At 39.6% G+C, this 12009-nt stretch overlaps 1 protein-coding gene across 1 annotated transcript in view; it reads left to right on the top strand.

Moving 5' to 3' along the window:
* The first annotated feature begins 2189 nt into the window (after positions 1 to 2189).
* Positions 2190 to 12009, top strand: part of LOC133631217 (partitioning defective 3 homolog) — a 112662-nt gene continuing 102842 nt past the window's right edge. Inside the window, exon 1 of the mRNA XM_062023376.1 lies at positions 2190 to 2287. Within this exon, the coding sequence (XP_061879360.1) occupies positions 2190 to 2287 (98 nt within the window). The remainder of the gene's footprint in view (positions 2288 to 12009) is intronic.

The following is a 12009-nucleotide window of genomic DNA, read 5'->3' as shown; positions in this document are numbered from 1 at the left end:
ATACAATCAAGCACTTAGGCATGGAGACTGTTTCTACAAACATTTGTGAAAGAATGGGCCGCTCTCAGTGATTTCCAGCGTGGAACTGTCACAGGATGCCACCTGTGCAACAAATCCAGTCGTGAAATTTCCTCCCTCCTAAATATTCCAAAGTCAACTGTCGGCTTTATTATAAGAAAATGGAAGAGTTTGGGAACAACAGCAACTCAGCCACAAAGTGGTAGGCCACGTAAACTGACAGAGACGGGTCAGCGGATGTTGCTACAGAGCTCCAAACTTCATGGGACCTTCCAATTAGCCCACGTACAGTACATAGAGAGCTTCATGGAATGGGTTTCCATGGCCGTACAGCTGCATCTAAGCCATACATCACCAAGTCCAATGCAAAGTGTGGGATGCAGTGGTGTAAAGCACGTCGCCACTGGACTCTAGAGCAGTGGAGACGCCTTCTCTGGAGTGATGAATCAGCCTTTTCCATCTGGCAATCTGATGGACCAGTCTGGGTTTGGAGGTTGCCAGGAGAACGCTACATTTCGGACTGCAATGTGCAGAGTGTGAAATTTAGTGGAGGAGGAATTATGGTGTGGAGTTGTTTTTCAGGAGTTGGGCTTGGCTCCTTAGTTCCGGTGAAAGGAACTTTGAATGCTCCAGGATACCAAAACATTTTGGACAATTTCATGCTCCCAACCTTGTGGGAACAGTTTGGTGTGGGCCCCTTCCTCTTCCAACATGACTGTGCACCAGTGCACAAAGCAAGGTCCATAAAGACATGGATGACAGAGTCTGGTGTGGATGAACTTGACTGGCCTGCACAGAGTCCTGACCTGAACCCGATAGAACACCTTTGGGATGAATTGGAATGAAGACTGAGAGCCAGTGTGTGACGTCACCAATGCGCTTTTGGAAGAATGGTCAAACATTCTTATAAACACACTTTGTGGACAGCCTTCCCAGAAGAGTTGAAGATGTAGTAGCTGCAAAAGGTGGACCGACATCATATTGAACCCTATGGGTTAGAAATGGGATCGCACCTCAAGTTCATATGTGAGTCAAGGCAGGTGGCCAAATACTTTTGGCAATATAGTGTAATTTAATGGACGCTGCAAGAGAGAGACAAAAAGTGAGCAATAAACATGATAAAACTTTCTTCTGTCCTTATTTTTTGTGGTTAGGGCTTCGGGGCAGCCACAGCAGCACCCGCTGCTCGTTGAGAAGAGCGATATATGCTTTCCTGTTAGTCTCCAAAAGTCTCAAAAAACAAAGCAAGTCACTACTTCCTTTTTGGAAATAGAGTCTAAATACTGAATATGGCCAAAAAGTCCCAAGTTAACAACTAGAGACGGGCGAAATGGCCCAAAATCTATATTGTGATATACTGTATATTGTGATAATGATTATAATACTCAACTGTCGACTTAATTGTCAATTCTTCACGTGTACAAGACATACAAGGAATCGAAATTTCATTTTCAGAACAGTTAGTGCCAAATGTATTAGTGGCTGTCCATCACAAATTAATGAATGTATTGCACACTGCATTATGTTTGCATGAGGAAGGTTATTTTATTTTCTAAGCTGCCTGTCTGACTTTTTGTACCCGCCTCCCCTCATAGGCAGAGAAAAGCACAACGTGTTTGTATTTCACCTCCAGCTCAGACACACTGCTATCGACAGGAAGTGCACAGCTGATTGGTTGCTCGACAACAAACGCGTTTAGCGGCGCTGCACCAAACTTAGTCTCCCAGGGTTCCTGACGGGGGGGGGGCCTCGCACCTCGTCGTCCATCGATTGGCCGCTGCCAGAAGCTGCCATTGATCCACCTGCGATTGATTGAACGGTTTAAATCTCAGCTCCCAGAGGATGTGCAGACACGGAGCCAGACAGATGCAGCCTGCACTGCTGGTTGCCATGGAGAGTGATGCAGGCCTTTTGCAGATTAGCACAACAATTTAATCATTTGTGCAATCAAATAAGTCAAAAAGAGTGAATGGTATTTCCCTTTTTAGGCTTTATTAGGGTGACACTAATGAATTTAACATACTTACTCAGTGCTAATGGCTTTTTTTCCCCCCCGCATAAGTTTTCCCCATGAAAAACCCCATTCAAAGGAATGTAGCGATATCAATCCAGCGTCTGTCTGATCCGTCGTCTTATCCGCTGGCTGCCTTTCCTGCCTTTCACCCTGCTCCATGGGGCGTGTCAGCCTTGGCTCCAAGATGGAGCGTTATTACCCGGCAGACACAATAGCACATAATGGACCATTGTTCTGGCCTCGTGTGCTACAAAGGTCACTCCTCAAACATTTCTTTCGCCATGCCGCCGTTTCTGTCGCCTGCCACGCGCGCTTTGTCCCACTTCGGGATTCTTTCTTCTTTTTTCCCCCCTCATTCTTTCATTTGCCCTTCCTACCAACATACTTACTTTGTAACACATTTCTGTTTTCTGCATTCTTTAACATCTAGCAACATGACATGTTAAAGGCCTACTGAAATGAGATTTTCTTATTCAAACGGGGGATAGCAGGTCCATTCTATGTGTCACACTTGATCATTTCGCGATATTGCCATATTTTTGCTGAAAGGATTTAGTAGAGAACATCGACGATAAAGTTCGCAACTTTTGGTCGCTGATAAAAAAGCCTCGTCTGTACCGGAAGTAGCGTGACGTCACAGGTTGTGGAGCGCCTCACATCTGCACATTGTTTACAATCATGGCCACCAGCAGCGAGAGCGATTCGGTCCGAGAAAGCGACGATTTCCCCATTAATTTGAGCGAGGATGAAAGATTTGTGGATGAGGAAAGTGAGAGTGAAGGACTAGAGGGCAGTGGAAGCGATTCAGATAGGGAAGATGCTGTGAGAGGCGGGTGGGACCTGATATTCAGCTGGGAATGACTAAAACAGTAAATAAACACAAGACATATATATACTCTATTAGCCACAACACAACCAGGCTTATATTTAATATGCCACAAATTAATCCGCATAACAAACACCTCCCCCCTCCCGTCCATATAACCCGCCAATACAAATCAAACACCCGCACAACACACTCAATCCCACAGCCCAAAGTACTGTTCACCTCCGTAAAGTTCATACAGCACATATATTTCCCCAAAGTTACGTACGTGACACGCACATAACGGCACGCACGTACGGGCAAGCGATCAAATGTTTGGAAGCCGCAGCTGCGTACTCACGGTACCGCATATCCAACTCAAAGTCCTCTGGTAAGAGTCTCTGTTCTCCCAGTTCTCGACAGGCCAATGGTAAAGCTTGACTGTCATCGTTCGGGAATGTAAACAATGAAACACCGGCTACGACGTAGCCGTTACGTGTTTGTCTTGCTGCAGCCGGCCGCTAATACACCGCTTCCCACCTACAGCTTTCTTCTTTGCTATCTCCATTGTTCATTGAACACATTGCAAAAGATTCACCAACACAGATGTCCTGAATACTGTGGAATTTTGCGATGAAAACAGACGACTTAATAACTGGCCACAATGATGTCCCAAAATGTCCACTACAATCCGTGACGTCACGCGCAAACGTCATCATACCGAGACGTTCTCAGCAGGATATTTCGCGGGAAATTTAAAATTGCACTTTACTAATCTAACCCGGCCGTATTGGCATGTGTTGCAATGTTAAGATTTCATCATTTGTATATAAACTATCAGACTGCGTGGTCGGTAGTAGTGGCTTTCAGTAGGCCTTTAAAGAATGTACAAAACGAAGTAACGCTTATTGTTGTTGACCTTGTGACACTTTTAGATCATAAATCTATTTACCTCCCATTATTGATTGATTATAATTACACAATGATGACTTGGTGAAGATGATATTGATAAGTGATTCCATTAATATAGTGCTTTTTTGTAGTGACTCAAAGCATGTGACACTTGGAACTCATCATTCATCCACTCCACATTCACGAGAAACTGACTTTGGTTGATAAATCACATCACATACAGTCGTGGTCAAAAGTTGACATACACTTGTGAAGGACATAATGTCATGGCTGTCTTGAGTTTCCAATCATTTCTACAACTCTTATTTTTTAGTGATAGAAAAATCAAAGCACATACTTGTTGGTCACAAAAAACTTTTAAATCAGGCTAGAATGAAGGTTTTAGAATGGCCTTCCAAAAGTCCCGACTTAAACGTGTGGACAATGCTGAAGAAACAAGTCCATGTCAGAAATCCAACACGGTTAGCTGAACTGCACCAATTTTGTCAAGAGGAGTGGTCAAAAAATTCAACCAGAAGCTTGCCAGAAGTTTGTGGATGGCTACCAAAAGCGCCTTATTGCAGTGAAACTTGCCAAGGGACATGTAACCAAATATTAACATTGCTGTATGTATACTTTTGACCCAGCAGATTTGGTCAAATTTTCAGTAGACCCATAATAATTCATAGAAGAACCAAACTTCATGAATGTTTTTTGTGACCAACAAGTATGTGCTCCAATCACTCTATCACAAAAAAATAAGAGTTGTGGAAATGATTGGAAACTCAAGACAGCCATGACGTTATGTTCCTTACAAGTGTATGTCAACTTTTGATTGCGACTGTAATTACAATAGCCAGATACTTAGCATGGGCGACACTGCAAATACCCCTATCGATCCGATACCAAGTAAATACAGGGCCAGTGTTACAGACCCTAATACTTTTTTCATCGATTTTTGCCTTTAATTTGTTTACTGTAATAATAATCAGAATCAAATAAAGCTTTATAGGTATTTGGAATACATTTGGTTCTGTTTAGTGCTGGCAAATGATACATATTTTTTAAACAGATGAATCACACTTTTGAATTTGGATTAATTATGATCAATCACATGTTATTACTTATCTACATAATTCAAATTAATTTAAAAGAAGACCCCATAGTTTGGACACAAATACAATTTCATTGTCAGAATGTCAAACATAGGGAAGTAACAATAAATGGTATTAATGATAACCGGGGTAAAAGTCCTGACTGTTAGTGTTACCATTTTAAATTAAAATTATCAGAAAAACGTGATTGATAACTGCACTTTGATAAACTCCTGAACAGACTGGCGCCAACTCGCTAGCTTAAATTCCAACATGAATACAAGCAACATTAAAGTTTTCCCCCAATTCGGAAACAACATACCCCAATCTAAACGTATATAAACACATTACTTTCTGAGCAACTAAGCTATTCAGTTGTGCACATTGAACCTACAAGCTGTGCTCTCTTAGAACAGAGTGATTGTTCTATACTCAGAGGAATACAAGACAGATGTTTTTACAGTGCGTTCAAGGACCGCTGAACAGAGTAGGACGCCCGCCAGAAAAAAAAAAAAGATTTTATACTACACACTTTTTATTTAAATAAATCTTAAAATGCTACAGTAAAAACCAATATTTGAAACAATAAAAGTTTAAAGGCCTACTGAAATGATTTTTTTTAATTTAAACGGGGATAGCAGATCCATTCTATGTGTCATACTTGATCATTTCGTGATATTGCCATATTTTTGCTGAAAGGATTTAGTAGAGAACAACGACGATAAAGATCGCAACTTTTGGTATCTGATAAAAAAAAGCCTTGTCCCTACCGGAAGTAGCGTGACGTAGTCAATTGAAAGGCTCCTCACATTTTCCTATTGTTTTCAACGCAGCTAGAGCGATTTGGACCGAGAAAGCGACGATTACCCCATTAATTTGAGCGAGGATGAAAGATTCGTGGATGAGGAACGTTCGAGTGAAGTACTAGAATGCAGTGCAAGACATATCTTTTTTCGCTCTGACCGTAACTTAGGTACAAGCTGGCTCATTGGATTCCATGCTCTCTCCTTTTTCTATTGTGGATCACGGATTTGTATTTTAAACCACCTCGGATACTATATCCTCTTGAAAATGAGAGTCGAGAACGCGAAATGGACATTCACAGTGACTTTTATCTCCACGACAATACATGGACGAAACACTTTAGCTACGGAGCTAACATGATAGCATCGTGCTTAACTGCATATAGAAACAAAATAAATAAATCCCTGACTGGAAGGATAGACAGAAGATCAACAATACTATTAAACCATGGACATGTAAATACACGGTTAATGCTTTCCAGCCTGGCGAAGCTTAACAATGCTGTTGCTAACGACGCCATTGAAGCTAACTTAGCAACCGGACATCACAGAGCTATGCTAAAAACATTAGCTATCCACCTACGCCAGCCAGCCCTCATCTGCTCACCAACACCCGTGCTCACCTGCGTTTCAGCGATCGACGGTGCGACGAAGGACTTCACCCGATCACAGATGCGGTCGGCGAGACGGAGGAAGTTAAGGTGAGTTCGGCGGCTAACGCGTCTGCTATGCATCTCTGTCTTCCTGGTTGTGTTGCTGTAGTCCGTCGCTAATACACCGATCCCACCTACAACTTTCTTCTTTGCAGTCTCCATTGTTCATTAAACAAATTGCAAAAGATTCACCTACACAGATGTCCAGAATACTGTGGAATTTTGAAATGAAAACAGAGCTTTTTTGTATTGTATTCAATGGGGTACCAATACTTCCGCATCAACTGATTCCGTCACGCGCATACGTCATCATATCTAGACGATTTCAACCGGAAGTGTGGCGGGAAATTTAAAATTGCAATTTATAAGTTAACCCGGCCGTATTGGCATGTGTTGCAATGTTAAGATTTCATCATTGATATATAAACTATCAGACTGCGTGGTCGGTAGTAGTGGGTTTCAGTAGGCCTTTAACCATTAAAACAGATACGATACTAAGACTAAAACACTAACAGTGAAGCATACGAAACACAAAACATGCAAAATAGTGTCTATTTATTTAGTTGGTTTTTTTTTAAATGTACTTGTTCAAAAGATGTTTGTGTGTGTGTGTGTGCACGTGTGTTGGTACTTTTTGAGCACATTCAACAATACCCCAATGATGATAACCTTGATTATTTGTGAACAAAAATGTTCATATCATTACCTAGTCACACACAAGCATTTATTAAATGTTTTACTTATATCCACCACATTTATTTGCTAAAAACTTGCAAACCGTCGGATGTATTTTTAAGCGAAATTTTCCAGCGAGCGCACTCTCCTCGCTCATGTTTGCCCTGATGCATTGACCTGATTACTGACTGTATAACAATCTATGGAACCTTTCTTAGAGACTTAGACTTCCTTTTATTGTCATTCAAATTTGAACTTTACAGTACAGATAAGAACGAAATTTTGTTGCATTAGCTGGTTGTAGCGCAGGATAAAAGAGCAATAAGGTGCAGATATAAATAGATTACTGTACAGATAAATATATTGCACTTTTGCACATGCATCCACGTTTATGGATGCATTCAGGAAACCGTCCACGGTTAAGGTCAAAGAGCATGTTTGCTCAAAATAATTGCGTGATTATTCTGCACTATACATCAATGCAATCATTTGTGATTAATCGCATGAGTTAATGCATTACATTTGATAGCGCTAGTTTTGGTATATTGATCATTTTGGATTTTGGCTATGACCAGTGGCCTCATTTATAAAGCTTGCACAAAAACCTGCCTTATGCCCTTTTTCACGGCAAAGTTGAGATGTATCAAAACTAGGGATGATACTCGAAACCGGTTTTCCCGGTTGTTCGATAAGAAAAGAACCGAGTCCTCGGACTCTAATCATTTTTTTGAGAACCGGTACCCGTTATCGAGAACACTATAGTAAAGAAAAAGAGTTGGTTCTTTATTGGAATCCCTGGAATCCCATCCCGACCAGAAATGCTCCGTGGGACATCACAAGAAATGACGTCACGTAGCCCAGTCATTAGGCGCAGATAGCGAAAGCAGGAAAACAATGGACCGGAAAAAGCGCTCCAAGGTGTAATAAAGTTCAAAACAAAAGGTATAATCCAATGAATAACTTTACTGAGAGATTTGAGCAGGGTACAAACACATGACGAACACTTTTACGACCAACCGGAAACATAGCAACGCACCTCCTTTACGGCAGCTGTCGCAACGTTCTTAAAGCAACCGCAGCACATACATATATATACAACATATCTCCCTTATTTAACTTTTGTTTTTCTTTCCTTGTAAACAAAACAAAATCACACTGTAGATGTGTTGTCTGTCTAATTATAAATAATGCAGACGAGGCGTGTTGGCTGAGTTCTTGACGTTTACTTTCACAGCGTGCTCATAATAACCTCATTCTTAGCTGCCGGGTGGCGACATGCAACAACACTTTTCGGGGCTACCGCGCATGCTCGTCACTCCCGTTGCATGCTGGGTAGTGTAGTTGTTATTTTCCCTAGCTCATAACATCACATATTTCCCCCTATAAAGAAAGATTTTAACTCAATAAAGTGTATTTCTTTTTTTAGCTTTAACTTTTCATTTTTTAGCTATGTAACCACATTTGCAAACAACTTTTCTCTTCATAGAATTTTCTTTCAATAAAGAAATAAAGTGCAAAAATGTCAAAGCATCATAACAAACAGTTATGTCAAATAGCAGCAGAAGTGCACTTTTTGGAGAGCTGTATTATTTTCAGTTTTGTGCCCAAGGGACTGATTTTATTTAACACTATATTATTATTTATACACCTATAGTGATCACAGAGACAGCTTGTTTTTGTGTTACTGTATATATTTGTTTTTCTGAAAAATCCCACTTAATATATTTGGTTAACAACAGTCAATATTTATTTATTTTATTTTAGTTTTTTAGGGGGGTAACAGTCAATATTTATTTATTTATTAGATTTTATTTTTTTCTTATATAATAAAAGTGAACTTTTGTTAAACCAAACATTGTGTTTTTTTTCCCATATACAACAACCTATCTGGACTCGATAAGAGAATCGATAAGGAATCGGTTCGATAAGAGGATTCGATAATAGGCTCGAACTCGATAATTTCTTATCAAACATCATCCCTAATCAAAACTGACGTTGACGTGGAACTGTGCACTTCCTCACGGACACTTCAGAGCTGCCGTACGCACATTTCTACAGGCTGGATACTTAAAGGGGAACTGCACTTCTCTTGGAATTTTGCCTATCGTTCACAATCATCATGAGAGACAGGAAGACAAAAGTTTTTGGGGTTTCTTTTGCATTCTAACATGTACGAATCGGCTCTTTGTAGCTAGCTTGCAATGCAGTTATTGGGAGCAATCAATTCTGCTACTAAATCACTTTAAAAATGAATTTTAAAACCATCACCAATACTTCATTTACGTTCCATAACCTGTATAATAGCTTAGTAACACATTGGCGTGCTTCGGTATGCGATAAGACACCAATCTGTACAGACTGAACAATCATATTATAGTATTTGTAAATTATTAGCCCACATTTCATGTTTTGTTTGTACATAGCTAGCCAGACAGCATATGCTGTCTGGCATGATTCAAGCATGACGTGCCGTGTGTATCATCTATATAACGTGTGACTCACTCGATGGACAGTCGTCTCTTTGGTGCAGTTTTGGGAAGTTTTTTTCTGGTTTATTTGGGTTTAGCACACCATTTTCCGTCGAAATAGCTTGTTTCTGAATTCCGTATTTGCAGCTTCGTGTCATGCTGACCTCACTCAATCGTCTTCCGTCTCCTTCAAGGCTTCACCCTGTTTTTTTGTGCTGGCTTCTAGAAGCATGTGTTTATCTTCTGTTCATTCAGCTTCGAAAAGGTACGCTTGTGAATCCTCGTTTGTCCAAAAATAGTCGTCTTTGTGGTTTGTTACCAAGTCTGCCATGATTAGAACACACACAAGTGTTTTGTTTTCGGAAGTAGGACACGCATTTGTTGCCAGAAGTCGAAATTGCGCTGCAATGGAAACGGAAATAAATGCGGTAAATATTGAACATATTACATATGGTTATGAACGTGTCTGTTGCTACATTATACAGTGTTTCCCATAAACTGCCAAGATACCTGTGGCGGTGGGGGCGTGGCTATGGGCGTGGTCACCATGACATTATCGGGTAATTTGCATAATTTACTACAATGATATGATTTTCTCTAAAAAGGCTAAAAAAAATTATACTTACTAATTAATAATAACAGTTTTGTTTTAAACGTCCATCCATCCATTTTACAATATAATTACAACACTTTATGTACATATTTATATACAGATTTGAACAATAACTTATTCACTGAAATATATTTATTAATTGTGGTTCTTCCAAAAAATATATCTTATGAAATATAAAAGCTAAAATGTCTCTTAAAGCTCTGCCCCTTTAATTAGTGCATACTAAATAATTTAACTTTAGCCTACTACTACAACCATATTATTTACCAGCAACATAAAGTGAAACAGAGGCAGAGGTGTCCTGCCACAGTCAGTAACAAATAAACAGAAAACAGTAGTGGTCAAATACAAATAAGGCAACAAGAGAAGTATCCTACACTTTTCTTTTGTAAAGTAAATCTGAACAGCCTATATGGGCATCTACATCAACTATATGATTTGCCTGAGAAGCTGGACAGGACCAAAAAAATAAAAATAAATAAAAAAATAATATTTTTTATTTGTGGCGGACGTAATTCTTTCGTGGCGGGCCGCCACAAATAAATGAATGTGTGGGAAACACTGTTATATAAAGACTTTCAGTGTGTATATACAATGTTGATGGAGGGTTTTGAAGTTGTCTTAGAGGGCTTTGAAGGCTACAACAGTTACTCCCACTAGATGCTTTTTTTTAAGCTTTTTTTTAATCATCTTTAAAATCCTAATTAAAAAAAAAAGACATGTATTTTTGTTTCTCATAATGATTGTGAACAATAGGCAAAAATTACCCAAAAAAGTGCAGTTCCCTTTTAAGTGATGCTGGGTAACAGTTCACAAAAAATAGCCTTTTCTTATCAGACTGATTGACCTGCCCATCAGACACATATGAACAAAAACAATCCGGCCCCCTTTCTTTTATTTATTCCCGCTGCCTTTAGTTCTCGGAGACACAGCAATGTCGGGCTGACAATCGTTCCACCTCCTACTAACTTGTGAATGGTCAGAACGTGCCGAGTTCAAGCACATGGCTACTTTCAATATGATTATCGGTATAAGGGGGCGTGGTCTGGGCGTGCTTGCCAAACGCACGTCTGCGTAGGATTCCAAGTACTGTAGATTGCCATGTAACAAAGAAATGTGCGTGCGAACACTTCAATACATCTGAATTTTAACTGCCGTACGCCGTTTTCTGGATTTGACCATACTTCCATATTTACCGTATTTTTCGGACTATAAGTCGCAGTTGTTTTCATAGTTTGGTCGGGGTTGCGACTTACACTCAGGAGCGACTTGTGTGTGAAATTATTAACACATTACCGTAAAATATCAAATAATATTATTTAGCTCATTCACGTAAGAGACTAGACGTATAAGATTTCATGGGATTTAGCGATTAGGAGTGACAGATTGTTTGGTAAACGTATAGCATGTTCTATGTTATAGTTATTTGAATGACTCTTACCATAATATGTTACGTTAACATACCAGGCACGTTCTCAGTTGGTTATTTATGCGTCATATAACGTACACTTATTCAGCCTGTTGTTCACTCTTCTTTATTTATTTTAAATTGCCTTTCAAATGTCTATTCTTGGTGTTGGCTTTTATCAAATAAATTTCCCCAAAAAATGCGACTTATACTCCAGTGCGACTTATATATGTTTTTTCCTTCTTTATTATGCATTTTCGGCCGGTGCGACTTATAGTCCGGAGCGACTTATACTCCGAAAAATACGGTATATACAGACGTCCTTAGATTGATAAGAAGAACTCCTTCATGCGATTCAAGAACTCCTTCATTCCGTTCTCCATCCAGCTGTGTAATCACTGTTTGTTTGTTTGTAATGTATATTTTATGTTGGCTCTACTCTTTTTTTTTTGCTGCAGCTGTTACATATACTGTAATATTGTACATGGTAATTGGCATTATATTGTATATATTATATACTGTATATATAATATGGGTAACACTTTAGTATGTGGAACATATGAACCA

The sequence above is a fragment of the Entelurus aequoreus genome, linkage group LG16, assembly GCF_033978785.1.
Source record: "Entelurus aequoreus isolate RoL-2023_Sb linkage group LG16, RoL_Eaeq_v1.1, whole genome shotgun sequence".
NCBI lineage: Eukaryota > Metazoa > Chordata > Actinopteri > Syngnathiformes > Syngnathidae > Entelurus > Entelurus aequoreus.
Note: the sequence above shows the minus strand (reverse complement) of the source record. Positions and strands in the feature narration are given on the sequence as shown.